Raw genomic sequence first — 22,093 nt, forward strand, 5'->3', positions numbered from 1 at the left:
CAGATGTGAGGGCGGGGGTAGGGAAAAATATAGGACTCTGTAGAGGTTAAGACTGAGCATTCCCTACTACATAGCGATTAGGAATGGTGAAATACTGTTATTCGCAGGGAAATGGTCAGAACTCGAACAAATAATGTTGAGTGAGACAAGCCTAGAACACAGAAAACAAAGGGGCATGATCTCCCTGATATATGACTGTTAACAAAGGGAGACGGAGAGACAATAGAGACCAAGTCTGTGAATACTGTATATGTTCTTGATACATTGTATATTGCATATATGTCAACCTGACCTAGACAAGGGATAGAAAAACAGGTCGTAAGATATCATAAGAAATGTACACACTGCCCTACTATGTAACTGCACCCTCTTTGCACAACACCTTGTAAAAAAATTTGTCCAATTAAAAAAAAAAAAAAAAAGACTGAGCATTCCCAACCTGATAATCCAGAAGCTAAAATGCTCCACACACTGAGACATTCTGAGCACAAACATGATGCCATAAGTGGAAGAGTCCACACTGTGGGGCTGTGTCATATGCAAACATTTCTAAAACACTGTATGGAATTATCCTCAGGCTCTGTGCATAAGGTAGACATGAAAGGCGAATGAGTTTCATGTTTAGGCTTGGGTCCTATCCTCAAGACCTCTCACTAGCTACATGCAAATATCCCACAACCAAAAAACATTCAAAATCTGCAACATCTATAGCCATAAGAATGCTGGATAAGGGATAAATGGCCAGCATTGTCTTCAGATGTAAACTCCTGGTATTTTTAAGGATGCAATGCAGAGAAACATCTGCATTTGTGCTTCCCTAAGGGGATACTGCCCACGTTTCCCCATTTGCCAGGTTCCAGGCCCCTCTGATGCCGGCCACAGCCACTCCAGGTCTGGAGAAGCATTCAGGAAGGCCTCTGCAGAGCTTCAAGTAGCAGTGTGTAACCACCACCAGCATGTGCCTGGAACGCTGCTTGGCTGCCACCTTGTGGCAGTGTGCACACAGTACATCTCCAGGGGAGAATGCTTTCTGGGACCTCACAGATTCCACCTGTACTGCAGCCAGTTTCCAACTCCCAGCAGTAAAACAGAAACTGGCAACACACCACAGCACAGGAAAGTGAGAACAAGGTGCAAGCTCTGGTCATTGAACACTTCTTAGTTTCTAGAAACAGAGACTGCCTTTCTCACTAAGGCTCAGTATTTGCCAGCTCCCAGCAGTCAGGGCTGGGACCCCAAGCAGACAAGATGTGGGTACACTAACGTTTGAAATGAGTATGGCACTTCCTGCTGGGCACACACACACACACCAGGGATCCTCACAGGAAGGCCAAGAATAAAAGTTAACCCCCCAATACTCTGCGGGAATTCCACACATCTCACATAAGGGTCCTTGTGATGATAGCTTTTCTCCTTTACAAAAGAGGTCCCAGGAATTTGATCAAAGCCTGGACTACAGAAACATCCCCAAGCACAAGCAGGGACCTGAAATGAAGGGGCCTGCATCAACTGAGGGACAGGTCTGAACAGAGGTGGCACATCTCAAGCCTCTCTGAAGAAAATGAAATTGACTGTAAACCATAGAGAGCCTGTGCTTAACAGTTAAGTCTTCTACTGCAAACACCAGTGGAATTCTGACAAGACAGGCCTTGAAATGGTCTCCTATCTTCCAAGAAACCTATTCCTACACAACTTCTGAATTCTACTTGTTTGATAGTCTAGCAATTCCTGGGAACACTTCCCCCAGATATCACATGCCTCTTCCTTAAAGTCACATAAATCGGCACCACATCCTGTCCTCCTCCCTCCACTGGGACAACCACCAAATGCCCAGGATGTCGCACACCTCCTCCCTTAAGTAATAAAAGCTCATGTCATTTTTCCACTAGAAGAGTCCCACACTTCCCTGCCTCTTCTCAGCCTTGGGTGTTACAGGATGCTATGGGTCTGAGCATCTCCCTGAGACAGTGGTTTCTTGCTCTCTTACACTGAAAGATGCAGGCACAGCATCTGATTTATTACATCTTGTCAACACTTCTCTCTAAAGCCCCTTCTCTCACCTGGTTCCTGGCATAGCTCAGAAGCACATGTACTTCTCCATGCAGGAACCTGAGGTTGGTCTGCTCACTGTCATGTTCCACATGGCCCCAATGTGGAGCACTTGAATCCTGAAACCTTACCACTGTCCATCGAGTTCTCAAAGATGCAGACTCACATCTGTGCTGTATCCTGAAAAGATCTCAATTCAATGTTAAAGGAATTGGCAAGCTAGGTAGGAAAAGGGAGGGAGACACACCAAAGATAGGGTCATGTCCAGTGACATCTGATGCAAGTTCTTCAATCAGGCTGAAGACGGAGATATTAGGACAGTGGATTTGGCACTCCTGTTTGTTCTGAAAAACTTAATGTCCTGAGCTATTGTTCAGACATGGTTTTGTCTCTAGGGCTTATGTCATCCTAGTTTGGTCCTCAGTGCAATAATGTCAGGAGGTTCTGAGATCTTTAAGAGGAGCCTAATGAGAGGTCCTTATTAAGTTGCTGGGGGCACTGCTCTCAGAAGGGATTTAAGCAGTTTCTGAGATCCTAGTTAATTCTCGAGAGATCAAACTGTTATAAAAGACCAAAGTGGCCAATGAATCTCTATGGCTTTGTCTCATCATGTGATCTCTCCCTCTTGCATGTGCTCCTGCCATGATGTCATCTGCCATGAGGATTTTACCAGAGGCCAAACAGATGGAGCTAACTAATCTTGGACTCTACGCCTCCAGAACAGTAAGCTAACTAAATGAGTCAACTCCTATCATGATAGGAGAGCATGAAGGAGCTAAAGTGATCAGCTTTTTTTTTTTTTTTTTTTTTTTTGAGATACAGTCTGACTATGTAGTCCAGGTTGACCTCAAATGTGAAATCCTCCTGCTTCCACTTCCTAAACTCTCAGATTATGAACATCTGCCACCATGTCTAATGAAACAGTTTACCTTATCACTAGCCAGGAAAGAAGAGATAGGAAGGAACTGGGGCCCCACAATCATCTTCATAAGCATGCTTCCAATGACCTCCCACTAGGCCCCACCTGCTCAAGGTTTTCTCATCTCCCAGTAGTGTCGCTGTAGGAACCAAGTCTTCAATACATGGACCTTTGGAGGGCACTGAACATCTAGACTGTAGCACTGACCTATTTTGAAATCCACATATTTATCAACTCGGGAGTCTGGAATTCATGAATGTCAAGATGGAGGAGAGCAGTTTGCAATCGTTTTCATGTGTAAGCACACAGGCTGTGTGGGAACAACTGCTGTGAGTTGTACCCATGTTGACCATGCACCATAGGTACACTCAAAGTGGCTCTAATTTGAGAAGCTGGTATATACATTGCCCTACTGGCTGCTCACCTGCATGCCAGACAGAGAAACTCTTTTCTGCAGGGGAAGAGGTTCCTGTGCTTCTCAGCACTAAGGCATCTTCCAACAGCTCAATCTTCTTACTGAACTGCACTTCTAAAATGGGAATGACCTCTGGCATCTTGGCAGATATCACTCGATAAGTCACGTCTGGCTTCCCAATAAACCGCTGGCGTATGCTGACTTCATAAGGCGAGTGAACCTTAATGTCATCTACATCGTCCCTCTCAAACCTGTGCAGGAGCAGAGAACTGGAGTCATGGATTTCCAAACCAGAAACCAAGATGGTAAGCTTTCCTGGTTTAGTGTGAGTTTCTGTTCTTTGGGAAATAACAGCAGGGATTCTGATCACAACTCCTTCCTTTCCAAAAGGCTCACAACCACCTATGGAGGTGTCTTCCTTTGGCTTTGCTCCTGCTGGTATCTTCCAAAGCTTGGAGCTGAAGGGCCACCAGGAAGGAGACTCCAGTTCCGTCAATAATCTAAAAGAGCAAAGAAAACTGGCTTTAAAGACAATTGAACCAATTGGTTTTAAAGACTAACAGTTTTTTCAACTGGGTGCCTACCTACTCAGGAGACTGAGATCTGAGGATCATGGTTCAAAGCCAGCCAGGCAGGAAAGTCTGTGAGACTCTTACCTCCAATTAACCACCAGAAAACCAGAAGTGGCATGGTGGCTCAAGTGGTAGAGAGCTTGCCTTGAGCTGAAGAGTGCAGGGATAGAGCACAGGGCAAGTTCAAGCCCCATGACTGACAATAAATAAACAAACAAACAAATAAATAGACTAATTATTTTTTTCAGAAGACCTTTGTTAATCATATTTAGATTTTATAGTCAAACTTTTTCAGCAATGACTAATGAAGCAGAAAAGGCTGGCTGTTACCTCCCTATTTGATGAGGGAAACCTAAGGCTCAAGAGTGAAAATATCTGCCTAGAGGCACCTGGTTAACCAACATAACTCAAAACATTTGCTCAACAAAAAGTAATTCTTAGAGAGTAAAATACAACAAATAGGAAGAAAGAGTATTCAAGAAAAATAGAATATAAGGAAAACAAAGACCCAAAGCAAAATGAAGAGAAAATATGCAAGGAAACCAGTAAAGTTTGACAAAAAACAAAAACCCAACAAAAAGTTCTACAAAGACCATATTTTTTTAAAATCAGGTAAAGAAATTACCAAAGAAATAATATGAGAAAAATTCCCAGTCAGAGGAACAAACTTGGTAAACTCAAAACACAACTGAAAATGCATACCAAAAAAGCAAACAAACAAAAAAGACCCCAAACATATCAAAACGTATCATTACATGTGGGGACACAGATTTTGCTTCTGTGATTTGAGGATGCAACCTGATGAGCAAACAGAAGGCAGGCACACTGACAGGACGGGGCAACTAGCAGGATCCAGTGTTGACAATAAGGAAACATACCGCTCTGAGACGGTATCCACAGGAGATGCACTGCCCTGCTTGGGTATGTGCTAAACAGCATCGCAGAGACACTCCACTTTCCCAGGCCTGCCAGCTGGAGATGAGGCATAGAAGGCCTCCGGGTTCACTCACCTGTCAGCCACATCTAAGTCTGACTCCATCTTCTCTAGGCCCCTTATGACACTGTCCAGCTGCTCACCCTGGTGGTTAAGCACTTTTGCTGTGTCTTCTAGGCGCCTCTGGGAGCCTGCCATCAGAGCCGTCAGTTCCTGCCCCTTGGTCATAGGGGAGGTGTTTGCATCAGCCACAGCACCAGGCTGAGACAACAGCATCTCCCTCCAGAAGTGCTCAATGACATTGAAGACAACATTGCGACTGGGCCGCAGGGAGCTGAACCAGTGCTTCAGGTGGCCCTTCTCGAGGATGGTGATGGCACTGAAGATGAAGTGTGAAGCTTCCTTCCTGATCTCAGTGATACTGGAAAGGGGTAAGCCAACAAGGACTTCTCCAGCTCTGTCTGTGCTGAACTTCAGTGAGCGTGGTGTCAGGGACAGTTTCCCAGGGACCCATCGCTTCTCAAGGTCCAAGTAGTAGGAGCAAGGCCAGGAGTGGATGCAGATATCGCTGCTCATCTGTCCCTAAATGGGCTGCGCTGAGGCCACAGTGTTTTACTGCTGTGGAACACAGACAATTAGCTGGTAGGACAAAGCTAAAATAGATCTATCACCTTTAGACTAGAGACACTTGGAGAATACTTGGAGGAAGGTTAGTCTTGAAGCTGCTCTGTGAACTTCTTGATAGAACCGAAGTCCTCAATCAGCAAGTAAAGGATAGGGAAGAGAGTTATGATCAGAACCAAGCCATTCCTGCACTCAAATCCTAGACCTGTGCTTCGATTCTCCCTCCCAATATGAAACTTCCACCCCGCTGTGCTCCCTAGACATTCCCTGAGAAGAGCAATCACTGGATGCCATGCCCCAAATCCTAGGCCTGCTTCCTTTGGCAAGACTGATAGCTTAGCCACAGACCCCACAAACACAACCTTATAGCTGTGATGCCCCCACTCCCATTCATTCACACAGGTTATATTCTGTCTTTGTAAAAGTGAATTCACTCTGTGTGTGTGTGTGTGTGTGTGTGTGTGTGTGTGTGAACTCAGAGCCTGAATGCTGTCCCTTAGATTTTTTTTTTTGCACTAAAGTCTGGTGCTCTACCACTTGAACCACAGCTCTACTCCCAGCTTCTGATGATTAATTGTAGCTAGGAGTTTCATGGACTTTTCCTGTTTGGGCTGGCTAGGAACTGCGATCTTCACATCTCAGCTTTCTAAGTAGTTGGAATTACAGGTATGAGCCACTGACACCTAGTTCTTTTTGTTGTTGGTGGTGGTCGTGGAGCATGAGATCTGGGCCTAGGCCCTATCCCTGAACTCTTCAGCTCAAGACTACTGCTCTACCATTTGAACATAGTGCCATTTCTGATTTTCTGGTGGTTAATTGGAGATAAGAGTCTCACGGACTTCCCTGCCTGGGCTGGCTTTGAACCATGATCCTCAGACCACAGCTTCCTGAGTAGCTAAGATTACAGGTGTGAGCCACCAGTGCTTGGCTTGTTAATTCATTTTTAACACTGGGAGAACAAGTTTCTAATAGGGTCCATCAAATATTGAGAAGTACAAGCATTTCACAAAACAGCTTCGGGATATAGGGATGCTCCTCATTCAGCTAACAGGTCTACAAGCCCCTGACATACAAACAGTATGCTGAGCAGCAAGTACATAAGAGGAAATGCTGAGATAGGAGACAGTGGCTCATGCTGGCAATCCTAGCTACACAAGAGGCTAAGATCTGAGGATTGTGGTTTGTGGTTCAAAGACAGCCCAGGCAGAAAAGTCCCTGTGAGACTCTTATCTCCAATAAACTCAAAAAAGGTGGTATTGTTGCTCAAGTGATAGAGGGCTAGTCTTGAGCACAAAGAGGCTCAGGGACAGAGCCAAAGCCCTGATTCAAGCCCCAGAACCAGCAAAAAAAAAGGAGTGGGGAAGGTAATGCTGGTAGAGGAGCTGACTCATGAGGTATGTGGCGAATGGGAAGCCCACTAAGTATATCATTGAGCCACCCTTTGAAGAAGCAGAGTTTTCAAGATAATCACAGAAATGGAACCTGGGTATATAGGACTGTGTACACAGAAAATGGAACCTATATAAAAATAAGGCATATCCAGATTGCAGTCACCAGATGGGGGAGCCCCTGGGTGGCTGGGCCCAGTAGGGCTGGGCTGCCCACACACGTGTGGGTGCTCTGTGTGTATGTGTGTGTGTGTGTGTGTGTGTGTGTGTGTGTTTCTCTCCTCCTCACACAATTGTTAGAAATAATAAAAGTCAGAAAAGTTTTGGGGATACAAAGCATATAAATAAATAGCATCTTTATATACCAACAAAGAAATTGCTAGAAAAGACATTATTCATAAGTGACAAAATGCTAAGAAAATATTTTTATAATGACAATGAGACACTAATTAAACATATTATATGGGGCCAAATAAATAAGACAATATGCTGTATTCATAGGCTAGAAGAATATTGGTAAAATAATTATAGTATCGGAAATGATCTGTAGATCAGTACAAACCCCATCAAAATGACATACTCTTCACAGAAATAGAAGAACCTAAAACTCCTATTAAATCACAAAAGACTAAATAGAATCACCAAAGTGGTCCACAACAAAACAAACAGATGGAAGAATTGCTGTAACTGACTTCAAAGCATAGCACATAGTAATCAAAGCAGCATATTATTGGCATAAAAACCAACACAGACCAATGGAACCTAAAAAGGCTTGCATATACAAACTAATTCTCAACAAAGCTAGAGAAGACATGAAGTAGAAAACAGGCAGCCTCTTTAAAATCAACAACAGAGCCAAAATTTCAAGGACCTAAAATTAAGGCATGAAGTTAAGAAATTATTGTAAGAAAACAAAGAAAATACTTCAAGACAAGAAAAATGTTCAGATACGCATTAATAAAGACATTTTCTTCACTATAACAAATACCTGGAGTATTTTGGCTCACGGTTTCAGTCTAAAGTGGCTTGACTACATCATGGCTGAGAGGAAGTAGTGAGGCAGAGCTGCTGATCTCATGCTGGCCAAGAAGCCAACTGTGAGGGGCAGGAAGAGAACAGGGACAAGATTTGAAAGACCTCCTCCCTATGACCTACCTCCTCCAACCTTTGTTATGCATAGTGATACATTATGATGCATCATAATGGAGACAAATTCAGTGATTAGGTCAGAGCCCTCAGGGATCCAGTCACTTCCCTAATGCTTACCATCAAGCAAACAAGTTTCAACAACATGAGTAAACCTTCTCAGGACATAGCAGAATTTCTGATCAACAGCAGTGACAACTTACAGAATGGGAGAATATATTTATAAACTATTCAACAACACATGATTAATATCCAGATGCTCTCTGATTTCTGGCTGCTATGAGGAGAACAGCTTTTCTTTGCCATGTCCTCCCATCAGGTACTGGCTCACCACTGCTCCAGAAATATGGTGGCAGTTGACCATGGAATGAAACCTTGGAAACCATATTTGTCCCAGTGATAGAAACTAACAGATGGGTACTGAGCTTTCAGGAAAATACCCTCACATTTAAATGGAACAGTTATCTATCCCTACATGTGCAAATGCAACAAAGAAACAAAAGATGTACAGATTTTTTAAACAAGTTGACTTCCAAAAATCTGAAACTCTTTAGCAATGTAATCACAAAGATATCAAAACAGATGAAATGTTGGACAAAAAAAACCCCACCTCAAAATGGATTTAAAAAATAATTAGTGACTTCAAAGGGGATAAACAGCTGAGTGAAACAAAGAAGGTAAGATGTTGATGAGAAGTTTGGCAGAGATAAGATATGGAAAAGAACAGAATCTTGGAAATTAAAATCTCAAAACTCAAATGATAAAATTGAATAAAACTTAAGGGGAAAGCATCACTAAAAGACAATCTACCAGAGAAAAGCATATTGGCTTAAAAGACAAGTTCAACAAATTATTACATTTATATAGTAATCAAGAAAAACAGAGGGCTGGGAATATGGCAAGAGGGCCTGACTTGTATACATGAAGCCCTGGGTTCAATTCTCCAGTACCACATATATGGAAAACGGCCAGAAGTGGCGCTGTGGCTCAAGTGGCAGTGTGCTAGCCTTGAGCAAAAGCAGGGACAGTGCTCAGGCCCTGAGTCCAAGGCCCAGGACTGGCAAAAAAAAAAAAAAAGAAAAGAAAAACAGAAATGGGGGAGGGGGGAGGAAACAAACAGTACAAGAAATGTATCCAATGCTTAAGGTATGAAACTAACCTCGCTGTACATCAGCTTGACAATAAAAATTTTAAAAGTAAAATAAAAAAAAATTAAAAAAAAAGAAAAACAGAAATTATGATCTCAATATTCAAGACTTCAAGTACAAGATCATGAAACCAAATTGATAAGTGTTTGGTAAGACAAAGACAATTTGTTCCATAAAATGACAGCAGAAAATGTCTCAAATCTATGAAAAGCTTATGGACATCAAGACATTGATCTCAAATAGACCACAAAAGAATCTCTCTATAACAGAGTTAAAATACCAAGAGAACAGAACAAAAAAACAATACAGAAAGCCACACGAAGGGCTGGGAATGTGGCTCAGTGGTAGAGTGCATGAAGCCCTGGGTTCAATTCCTCAGTACCATATAAACAGAAAAAGGCATAAGTGGTGCTATGTCTCAAGTGGTACAGTGCTAGCTTTGAGCAAAAGAAGGTCAGGGATATATGCCCAGGCCCTGAATTCAAGCCCCTGGACTGGCAAAAAAAAAAAAAAAAAAAAAAAAAAAAAAAAGAAAGAAAAAGAAAATCACTAGACAATCAATTTAATAAGCACAGGAAAAGAAAAGAAGCAAAATACAGGAAATCAAGAAAGTGACTCTCTCTCTCTCTCTCTCTCTCTCTCTCTCCCAGTTCAGATCCTCTGCCTTGTAATGGCCTATCTACTCAATCCAGGAGATAAGTGTCCCATGGGAAACCGAGAGTATTACACAAAAAGCTTGAAATCTGAGCATCCTGGTGCAAACCAGCCTGGGCAGGAAAGTCCCTGAGACTCCTATCTCTAATTAACCACCAGCAAGCCAAAAGTAATAGAGCTGTAGCCATTAGAAAAACACCTCAAGTTGAAATGTATGACTGGAACTCATGAAAACAAACCCCATGGCCCAGCTCCCGCGACCCGGCTCCCGCGTCCCGGCTCCCCCACCCCAGCTCCCGCACCCTGGCTCCGCATCCGGCTCTGCTGCACCAGCAGGTCATTTGGGGAGCCCAGCTGGTCGTCTGGGAGGGGTCTCCCCGGAACCCAACCCCAGACCTCTGTGTTTGGAGGCCCAGGACCATCTATGGCGTGTCCAAGGTGCACGCAGAGCTCATGGGATAATATTATCATTACCCCTATGGCCTAGATTTCTGGTGTCTGCGATACCCTGGGATCATTTCAGCCTGGAGGAGGAACAATGGACCACAAGCGGCAAGTTCGCATGTAACAAATGAGGAAATTCTTTCACCTAGAAGTGGGACAGACTTTCATGTTCATCAGAGAACACACAGGAGAGAAACCTTATGAATATAACAAATGTGGACAGACCTTGGCATGGATAATAGAATTCACACAGGTGAAAAACCTTGTAAACATAGAAATATTGTTATTCGCAGGGAAATGGTCAGAACTTGAACAAATAATGTTGAGCGAGACAAGCCTAGAACACAGAAAACAAAGGGGCATGATCTCCCTGATATATGACTGGAGAGACAGTAGAGACCAAGTTTGTGAAACCAAAAACTGCTTGTCAAATAGTATTCCCCACAGGATTGGGGCAGCGACCTAACAGTATGTAACTAAAACCAAACAATTACTCAACATATAAAGATCAAAAATTGACCTCTCAGGGGAATACAATAGCTCAAAAGCTATGTATGTACGTTCATATAAGACTACTGTTGACATATTGTCTAATATCGACATTACATTTAAAGCCCTAGGCGAACTTTCTTGGGCGTGGCTACTGTATATGTTCTTGATACATTGTATATTGTATATATGTCTACCTGACCTAGAGAAGGGATAGAAAAACAGGGCGTAAGATATCACAAGAAATGTACACACTGCCCTACTATGTAACTGTACCCTTTTTGCACAACACCTTGTCAAAAAAAATTGTGTTCAATTAACAAATAAAAAGAAATTTGACCTCTCAGTGGAATACAATAGCTCAAAAGCTATGTATGTACGTTCATATAAGACTACTGTCGACATATTGTCTAATGTCAACATTACATTTAAAGTCCTAGGCAAATTTTCTTGGGCGTAGGCCACGTGGCTACTGTATATGTTGTTGGTACATTGTGTATTGTATATATGTCTACCTGACCTAGGGAAGGGAAAGAAAAACAGGACGTAAGATATCACAAGAAATGTACACACTGCACTACTAGGTAACTGTACCCTTTTTGCACAACACCTTGTCAAAAAATTTGTGTTTAATTAATAAATTACAAAAAAAAAGAGAAAGTGACAGGAAACACGAAATATCTTTCTACAATAACCCTAAACATTAATGGACTCAACTCCCCAATCAAAAAGAAAGGAACAGCAGAATGGATAAGAAATAAGATCCGGGGGCTGGGAATATGGCCTAGTGGCAAAGAGTACTTACCTCATATACATGAAGCCTGGGTTCAATTCCCCAGCACCACATATACAGAAAATGGCCAGAAGTGGCGCTGTGGAGCCCCAGGACTGGCAAAAAAAAAAAAAGAAAGAAATAAGATCGGTCCATTTGTTGTCTCCAAGAGACCCATCTCACAGTCAAAGATAAAAACAAACTGCAAGAAGGCAGAAGTAACAATATTAACATCTGATAAAATAGACTTTTAATTAAAATCAGAACAAAGAGAAAAGGAAGGTGATTACATAGTAATAAAGGAAATGATTCATGAAGAAGAAATCACAGTGGTCAATATCTACGCGCTAAATAATGGATCACCTAAGCACATTAAACAATCACTTTTGAACTTACAGAACAGAGAAGCCCAAACACAACAATGGTGGGAAATTTTAATACCCTCCAAAGGATAGGTCAACCAAACTAAAGATAAGCAAAGAAGCTTCTGAACTAAATGACATAACACAAACAGACATTTACAAAATATCCTATCCAATGATGACCCAATTCACATTCTCCTCAGCAACCCATGGAATGTTCTCCAAAATAGATCATATCATAGTACATGCAAAGAATTTAAGCAAATATAAAAGAATTGGCATAATTCCTTGCATCCTACCTGACCACAGTGGAATTAAACTAGTTTTCAACAACAAAACATACTGCAGAAGCACTCAAACACACAATGGAGGCTTAATAACAGATTACTGAATAAAACCTGGATCGCAGAAGAAATTAGAGGCCGGGTGCTCGTGGCTCACACCTGTAATCCTAGCTACTTAGGAGGCTGAGATCTGAGGATCAAAGTTCAAAGCCAGTCCAGGCAGGAAAGTCTGTGAGATTCTTATCTCCAACTAACCACCAGAAAACCAGAAGTGGCACTGTGGCTCAAGTGGTTGAGCTGAAGAGCTCAGGGACAGTGTCCAGGCCCAGAGTTCAAGCCCTACTACTGACAAAAAAAAAAAAAGGAACTTACAATTCAATGAAAATGAAAATGCACAGAACCTCTGGGATACAGCAAAAACAGTGCTGAGGGGAAAGTTTGTAGCTCTAGGTGCACACATAAAACAGAAACAACTCAAATAACCTTATGATGCTGTTTTTTTTTTTGTTTTTTGTTTTTGTTTTTTGGCCAGTCCTGGCTAGCACGCTGCCACTTGAGCCACAGCACCACTTCTGGCCATTTTCTATACATGTGGTGCTGGGGAATCGAACCCAGGGCTTCATGTACACGAGGTGAGCACTCTTGCCACTAGGCCATATTCCCAGCCCCTTATGATGCTATTAAAACCACTAAAAAACAAGAAAAAAAATCAAGCCTAAAACTACTACACAGAGACAGCAAAAATTAGGGCAGAAATCAATGAAATAGAAACTAAAAACAAAACAAAACAAAACAAACTATATATACAATCAATGAAACCAAAAGCTGGTCTTTCAAAAAAATAAAATTGACAGAGGTCTTGCAAAGTAAGTGAAAAAAAGAAGAGAGGCGATTCAAATCAATAAGTTCAGAGGTGCCTCAGCAAACATTACAAAAAAATCCAAGAAATTCAAATGATTATAAAAGACTACTTTCAAAACCTATACTCACAAAAGAAGGAAAACCTAGCAGAAATGGATGAATTTTTAGAAATGTACAGACTGCCTAAACTGAACCAAGAAGACATAAAACAGCTAAATAAGCCAATAACATGGAACAAGATAGAAAAAGTAATCAGAAGTCTTCCAACAAGGAAAGGTCCAGGCTCAGATGGATTCACTGTGGAATTCTATATGGATTTTTTTTTCCTGCCAGTCCTGGGGCTTGGGACTTGGCCTCAGCCCTGTCCCTGGCTTCTTTTTTGCTCAAGGATAGCACTCTACTACAGAGTCATTTCTGGCTTTTTCTATATATGTGGTGCTGAGGAATTGAACCCAGGGCTTCAAGTATACGAGGCAAGCACTCTACCAGCCTTCTATAAGGCTTTTAAAGATGAACTAATACCAATACTCCTCAAGCTTTTCTGTGAAATGGAGCAATTGCAAACTCATTCTATGAAGCCAATATCACACTCATCCCAAAACCAGGTAAGGATTCAACAAAAAAAGAGAACTACAGACCCATTTCTCTAATGGAAACAGATGCACAGCTCCTCAATTAGCTATCAGCCAATAGAATCCAGAAACCAATTTTAAAAATCATACATTATAGCCAGGAAGGCTTCATCTCACAGACACAAGGCTGGTTTAACATAGGCAAATCAATAAATGTAACTCACCATGTCAACAGAGCCAAGGACAATAACCACATCATCTCAACAGATGCAAAAGAAAGCCTTCGACAAACTACAACATCCATGTTAAAAAACTAGGAGAAATTAGAGAGGGAACATTCTTTAAAACAATAAAGGTTACATATGACAGCTCAACAGCCAACATCATACTAAATGGGAAAAAACTAAAACCATTTCCCCTAAAAGCAGGAACAAGGCAAGGAAACCCACTCTCTCCACTCCTCTTCAATATAGTTCTGGAATTCTTAGCCAGAGCTTCTTGCCTTATTGCAAGAAAAGGACATAAAAGTGGTCCACATAGGGAAAGAAGAAATCAAACTATCCCTATTCCCAGATGACATAATCTTATATCTAAAGGACCCCCCAAAAAACGGACTGGGAATGTGGCCTAGTGGCAAGAGTGCTTGCCTTGTATACATGAAGCCCTAGGTTCAATTCTCAGCACCACATATATATAAGCAGCCAGAAGTGGTGCTGTGGCTCAAGTGGCAGAGTGCTAGCCTTGAGCAAAAAAGAAGCCAGGGACAGTGCTCAGTCCCTGAGTCCAAGCCCCAGGACTGTAAAAAAAAAAAAAAGGGGGGGGGGCGGGGGGGACCCAAAAAAACTCTACCTTCAAATGCCTAGAGCTGACCAACCACTTTGGCAAGATACAAAACCCACAAAATCAGTAGCTTTTCTGTATGCCAACAATGTACAAGCAGAAAGGGAAATAATGAAACCAACCCCATTTGCTATAGTCTCAATAAAACAAACAAAACCCTAGTAATTAACCTAAACAAAAACATAAAAGATATTTATAGTGAAAACTATAAAAATCTGAAGAAAGGAATCAAAGAGGACACCAGGAAATAGAAAGACCTTCCATGCTCATGGACAGGTACAATCAATATTGTGAAAACGTCCATACTGCTAAATGATATATAAATGATATACAAATTCAGTGCAATCCCCATCAAAATCCCAATGATGTTCTTTACTGAGATAGAGAAAATAAACCAAAAATTTATACGGAATAATGAAAGACCTAGAATAATGAGAAACTAAAAACTGTAACCACCATTTTGTAGTTACTAACTGCTAATTTTGCTTCTGTAAACCGCTTTACGGCTAAGGACCTAGGAAACTCCATATTGTACTAAGACCCCATTCTGTACCTGACCTTACTGTAGGCCCTACCCTCCACCCCTCGCTTTCCAATAAAGACCATAAAATGCCCTGGGGCAGATAGTTCTCAGAAAAACCATAAATACCCATAAGAGTGACTGGCAGAAAAGAAAAACAAGTTTTAGAGTTACCAATACTCCCCCACCCAGGTGTGGTTTCCAGTATCTAAAACCCTGCAGCTGTGCACTATCCCCCTTGCTACACCCTTATGGCTTAACCAATCAATTTTAAATGCGTCGGTCCCTTGATCTGACCAATGACCCTTTCCAGATTCCTTCCCACCACCAAATGTGCCAAACATGCTTTAGAATTATTTTATAATTTTCCCACGGTGTGTACTGATTTGTTAAAAGATGCTATGATGTATGCTAAGTCCCTGCCTTCCCCAAAGAATGTATAAAACAGCTGGAAGCCTTAGCCTCCGGGCCTCTTAGCGTCACCAGATGCCGCGTTCGCAGACGACCAAGCTCGATCTTGCAATAAAGACTCCTTTTGCTTTTGCATTGGTGTGGGGGTCCGGTGTTTGAGCATAACAAATAATAGTCAAAGCAATTATAGGCAAAAAAAATAACAAACCAATGGGGATAATACCACAATACCAGATTTCAAACTCTACTACAGAGCCATAATAACAAAAACATCTTGATATTGGCACAAAAATAGACCAAAAGACCAATGGAACAGCAGAAGACCCAGAAATAAAACCAGACTTGTACTTTTCTGATATTTGACAAAGGAGCCAAAGACATGCAGTGGAAAAAACAGCCTCTTCAATAAATGGTGCTGGGAAAACTGGGTAGCCATATGCAGAAACTAAAAGTGGATCCCTGCTTGTCACCATGCATTAACATTCAAAGTGGATCGAAGACCTCCAAGTCAGACCTGAAACTACTGCAAGAGAGAGTAGGAGAAACATTAGGGAGGAACTTCTTGAATAGAGTCCCAGGGGTATAACAGACAGGAAAGAGACTGCACAGCTAAGTGAAGAGCCAGACTAAAGCCATTTTGAAGTCAGGCCCCACTTTACCATGCGAACCTGAGATAAGCAGGCCCTGTGAGCAAACCCAGGCCACCAATTATCCTGGCTAGCAGAACAAACTTATTAGGGCCCAGCTAGACAGGAAACTCCCCACTTAACTCTAACCGCCTGGGAATGCTGAACTCTAACCGCCCCAGAATGCCTCAAGCCCTGAGCCAATCAGATTTGTACCCGTATCCTAATCTTGCTTGAACACCTGATTGCTGTAACTTTGTTTTTTTGCCTTTATAAGCTCTGAGAAACCTCAGCTTGGGGCTTCCTCCTAACCTCCACTGTGTCGGTGGGTAGGATGAGGCCCAAGCCGCTTTTGCATTTCGGAACGTCTGGCTCTTGGTGGTCTTCTTGGTGGTCATTTCGCGACTTGGGCATAACACTAAGGACACCATTATCAAACTAGAAAGATAGCCAACCAATTGGGAAAAGATCTTTACCAGCTCAGGATCAGCTCCCAAACCTTAAGCTTAAGCCCCAAGACCGGCAAACACACAGAAAGAGCCAAGGATCCAACATCCTATATCTTGGGCCCAATAACTATAACACTAGTGCTATAGGAGCTGAGGATCCCACACCTGAGGTCTGTTCTAGAATTGTAATACTAGTAAGTGCTGCCTGCTACTGCTGCTAGCTAAGGATTACAATAACTGCCACTCAAGGCCCAGAACAATAAGCCTCCAACTGAGTGCATATAAGCATAAATTTCTAACCCCTGTCTCTTGGAGCATTTGTGTCTGCCAGTCCAGCATTGAACACACAAGGGCTGCAGACAGCCAATAGCAGAAGTTTCTTTTCTCTTACTCATGATTTCTACCTGGGGAGAGCAAAAGGACCCCCAGAGAGTCAACTGTTAGCAAGAACATGGTTTTGATACATCTTGGAGGACAAAGACCATAATATATTCAAGGTCCTAGATTCCTTGATTTCTCACAATATTCATGGTTCACAATATTTGTTCACAGTATTTGAGATGCTGGGGTAGATCCATCCTATAGACAGTTCACTGCTGCTGGCTTAAGAGTCCTGTTGACAAAAGCCTTCAAGTGAAGGGGGGAATGAAGACTTAAAGTAAACCCCATTTTCAGGCGGCCCCCGTTTTGTTGTATGTTTAAACTATGAGCAAACCCAGGGCAAGCTTATTAGGGCCCAGCCAGTCAAGAACTCTAACTGCCTAGGAATGCTTAACTCTAACTGCCCCCAGAATGCCTTGAGCCCTGAGCCAATCAGATTTGTACCCGTGTCCTAATCTTGCTTGCTTGAACACCTGATTGCTGTAACTTTGTTTTTTGCCTTTATAAGCTCTGTGCAATTGCAGCTCGAGGCTTCCTCCTAACCTCCACTGCGAGAGAGTGTAGGACGAGGCCCAAGCCACGGCCCGCTTGAATAAAGCCTTGCTTTGCTTTTGCATTTCGGAACGTCTGGCTCTCGGTGGTCTAGTTGGGGGTCTTCTCGCGACTTGGCATAACACAAGTACTATATGAAACAAGCTGAAAAGACCAGAGTAACATAATGGCTTGCCTGTTAGGATATGTGGCGCCTACTACAGTAACGACTCTATGAGTGGGGGGATATCACCACATCCAAACCTGTCATGTGGCCTTAGCTTTTACCATCAGCCAAACATATAACCTCAAAACAGCATGTGGCTACAGAAACAAAGAGGATGATAAAGAAGGACAGAGGAAAAAGAGAAAATTTACTAGCAAGATGCTAAATTTACACAATATTGAGGTGTTAAGTTAAAGCAAAATGTGTTACAAAAATTGGGGAGAAGAGGAAAGGAATAGACCGGATTTGATCATCAACAGACTAGGACTGCTTATCGCCACGGAGGGTACAGACCTTCTGGTAGGCTTGGAGGTTGTGAGGGACTGGATTTGGAGCCCAGGTTTATATGGATCTTAACAAGGAAGCAGAAAATAAAAAAATAGGCTATGGTCTCTTGTGGGCGAAGGGCGGTGTCTTTGGCCAGGCCTAGAGTGGAATGCTCTACCCGGGGTGAAGGGCTATGGTCTCCTGGGGTACAAGGGTGTTGTCCTGGGCCAGGCCCAGAGTGGAATGCTCTGTCTGGGGTGAGGGGGTCTACAACTAAACCAAGGTTGGAATGACCTGGTGTTATGCTTGACATGGGAGAAGGCAGGAGTCAATCTTTCAGATCCCATCTTTAAATACATAAAAAGATTGGCCAAGAGGGGAGAGACAAGTCCTTCATATAGGGTCTTTGGATACATAAAAAGGATTGGTCTGAGAGGGGAGCAATGTGAAGTTAAGAGAACAAAGAAAATTCCTATCAAAATGACAATACCAATTGTTAAGTAAATTCGGCTTCACAAGTTTAAGTGTTTCACAAATATGTCAAGGACTTTCTCTCATTTTTTTTTTTTTTTTTGGCCAGTCCTGGGCTTGGACTCAGGACCTGAGCACTGTCCCTGGCTTCTTTTTGCTCAAGGCTAGCACTCTGCCACTTGAGCCACAGCGCCACTTCTGGCCATTTTCTATATATATGGTGCTGGGGAATTGAACCCAGGGCCTCATGTATACGAGGCAAGCACTCTTGCCACTAGGCCATATCCCCAGCCCCAGGACTTTCTCTTTTTTGGTCAGTCATGGGGCTTGAACTCTGGGTCTATGCACTGGCCCTGAGCTCTTCAGCTCAAGGCTAGGGCTTTACCACTTGAGCCACAGCAGCACTTCCAGTTTTCTGGTGGTTAATTAGAGATAAGAGTCTCTGGACTTTCCTGCCCTGGCTGGCTTAGGACCACAATCCTCAGATCTCAGCCTCCTGAGTAGCTAGGATTACAGGCATGAGCCACTGGCACCTGGCAAGAACTTTCTCTTTACCACAATAACAAGGGCAGGTCCCAATGTGGAAACCAAGTGAAAGGTATAGGGTGAAGGAGGGAAATGAAGAGCCAGACTTTGAAGTCAGGCCCCACTTTACCATGTGAACCTGAGATAAGCAGGCCCTGTGAACAAACCCAGGACAAGCTTATTAGGGCCCAGCCGGTCGAGAACTCTAACTGCCCCTAGAATGCCTCGAGCCCTGAGCCAATCAGATTTGTACCCGTAATCTTGCTTGCTTAAACACCTGATTGCTGTAACTTTGTCTTTGGCCTTTATAGGCTCTGTGTAATCGCAGCTGGGGGCTGCCTCCTAACCTCCACTGTGTCGGTGGGTAGGACAAGGCCCAAGGCCCGCGGGCCGCGGCCCTGCTTAAATAAAGTTTTGCCTTGCTATTACATTTCGAAATGCCTGAGTCTCGGTGGTCTTCTTGGTGGTGGTCTTGTGACTTGGCACAACATATGGGGGCTCGTCCGGGATAACCCCAGAGACCCCCCGAGACCCCAGACTCCGAAGGTAAGAAAACAGCGCTGTTCATTTGTCTTGTAATGCATCTGTTTGTCTGCTTTGCTTTTGCTTATTTCTTGAAGGGGTTATCGAAGCAGATGCGCTTACTCAGCAATCCTGGGGAGACTGGGGGATGCCCCATAATCCCCACCCTTAAAGGGGGACCTCTGGGGCCCCGCTTTCAACTTGAGTCCACTCCTTCTGCACCAGTGCAGGAGGTTGTATGGGCCAATTTGGGAAATCTCCAGTTTTTCTTTTTCTTGTTCTTGTTCTTACCTGTATTTTCCTCCTTTTATATTGTTATAGTTGTTTTGTTTTCTGTAGCCTTTTGGACTGAGCATCTGATCAGAGCTATGGGTAACGTTCTATCATGGGAACCTCCATCTAGCCCTCTAGACTTGATCCTAGCTCACTAGAGGGAGGTTAAGGAGATAGCTCAGAACCAGAGTGTGAACATGTTCAAGACTGCAGTATGATGCAAAACTAAGTTTAAGTTTAAATTCAAATAGTCATCAAGTTTGGGCATTACCAAATGCTTTAAAGGATTAGTGCATTGTTTTGAAGAGGAACTGTAGTTAAAAAAAATGTTAAAAAAAATCAGAGATAAGTGTCAGAAATTTGAATTTAAAAGTATATAAACTGGAGCGTGGCGGGCTAGCGCGCCGTGCTGCTGCGGGCACCGCTGGTGCGCACGGGCTCCAGGACCCGAGGCTGCCGCTGGAGCCCCAGAGGCACAGGGACACCGCTGCCACTGCCCCAGGGACGACCCTGGGGGGGCCCCCCTCACCGCTGCACCAGCCAGCCCCGCTCCTTGGAGACTCTGGATGCGGACACCCACAGAGGCTGAGCTGGCCAGAACCAGGAGTCCGCATGAACCTGGGAGCGAGCAACAAACTCTGGGATCGAAGGGAGCCTTTGGATTTCAGCATCCTGTAAGACTTTACTTACCCATTTCAAAGCATCAAGAATACCTGCAAAGCTCTGGAGAAAGAGTGCTGGCCAGCTTCCCCGTACAAGCCACCATCCACTTCTACAACGATGAGTCTGAATCTGAGTTGGATTCGGACAAGGATGAGCAAGGGAAGGAAATCCAGCCTTTGGATCATCAGTGCCAGGAGGTGGACAATCTCCAGGAAAACAGCTCAGGGGCAGAGGGCAAAGCAGGCAGATGAGCTCGTCAGCAGGGAGGGGTGGCCTGGGTGGAAAGGGCCAGCTCTCCCACACAGGGGCTGTGTAGAGGACAGTCAGTATTCCTTTTCTAAATGGTGGGGCCTGCCTCTGCTAGGCCAGCCCGTGGGGGCAATCGCATCTGGGCCTTTGTCTGTGGCCTCACTCCCTACCACACTTCCTCAGTTCGGTGGGCAAGAACTCAGCTTTTACTTTTCCTTCTCCTCGTGGTTCTTTTTAGTGCACTCATTTGTACCTCTGAGAAGGTGCTGGACAAAGAGGTGTGTGTCAACACAGGCCTTTCCCAGGAGGGGCAACTTGCAAACCTTTTTGAGCTGGGTCCTTCTGCTGATCAAATGACAAAAGATTCCTATAGACATTCGTAACTCACATTGCCTCTCCCTCTTGCTGACTGTCAGCAGGACTTAGATACTCTAGCCTTTGTAAAAGTAATTTACAGGGGCTGAGTTTTTTTTTTCGGGTGCTTTTACACTTAGCTCTTAAAATTACACATATGTCAAATGGGATTACTACATCAAACTAGAATTTGAACTCAGGGCCTTGCACTTGCTCAGATGATGCTCTACCATTTGAGCCATGCTTCCAGCCTGGTTTTTGTTGTGTGTGTGTGTGTGTGTGTGTGTGTGTGTGTGTGTGTGTGTATACGTGTGTACTAGGGCTTGAACTCAGGGCCTGAGCACTATCCCATAGCATTTTTTGCTCAAGGATGGAGCTTTACCACTTAAATTTCCAGCATTTTGGTGGGTGATTGGAAATAAAATTTTCATGAACTTTCCTGCCCAGACTTTGAACAGCAATCTTCAGATCTCAGCCTCCTGGGTATCTGAGATTACAGGGATGATCCTCCAATGCCTGGCTTTGAGGGTTACTTTGGAGATGGAGTCTTGAGGACTTTTCTACCTGAGCTGGCATCAAACCTCAATCCTACAGATTTTAGCCTCCTGGGTAACTAGGATTTCAGGTATAAACCACTAGCACTGGTGCTTAGTAGCATTATGATTTTTGTTTTTACTTATGAAAAAATAAAAAAAAACTGAATAATTTTCATGAGAGTAACAAATAAGACAACATAATTTTAAGGAATCACTGTGTTAGGAATGTGTATGATACCGGTCCAGCTCTGTATGAGAGTATGTGGGTCACAGAGGGGACTCTGGGCTTATTACTAGAATGGAACGACATAGGTTTTAGTTAAAGGGCATGATGTAAAACCATTTGGGGTTTTCACATTTTGATAATAAAACAAGAGTGTACTTATCTTGCCAATAGTTGTCTTCTTACATGTAGTCCATTATGTGAACTTTTACTTGGAATAAATATTTTATATGAAAGAAAAAAAAGTATATAAACTGATGGGGATAGAAGTAAACTCTTATTAACTCTATGTATGTAGGAAGAAATGGCAAAATGGACCAATGTTTCTCACTAATATATTGGAAAGCTGAATGGATAAGTATTTCTAATTGTAATTCTTGCATTAAAGAAAAA

At 43.1% G+C, this 22,093-nt stretch overlaps 1 protein-coding gene across 2 annotated transcripts in view; it reads right to left on the bottom strand.

The window, feature by feature from the left end:
• Snap47 (synaptosome associated protein 47) overlaps positions 1-22,093 on the bottom strand; it is a 54,896-nt gene that overhangs the window by 20,484 nt on the left and 12,319 nt on the right. Inside the window, exons 2-3 of one of the 2 annotated variants that reach the window (XM_048356487.1) lie at positions 4,966-5,507; positions 3,393-3,883 (exon numbers count right to left, since the gene is read on the bottom strand). In XM_048356487.1, the coding sequence (XP_048212444.1) occupies positions 3,393-3,883; positions 4,966-5,465 (991 nt within the window). In that variant the 5' untranslated portion in view covers positions 5,466-5,507. The remainder of the gene's footprint in view (positions 1-3,392; positions 3,884-4,965; positions 5,508-22,093) is intronic. The other variant, XM_048356488.1, reaches the window with a different exon arrangement.

The sequence above is a fragment of the Perognathus longimembris genome, chromosome 11, assembly GCF_023159225.1.
Source record: "Perognathus longimembris pacificus isolate PPM17 chromosome 11, ASM2315922v1, whole genome shotgun sequence".
NCBI classification, from domain to species: Eukaryota; Metazoa; Chordata; class Mammalia; order Rodentia; family Heteromyidae; genus Perognathus; species Perognathus longimembris.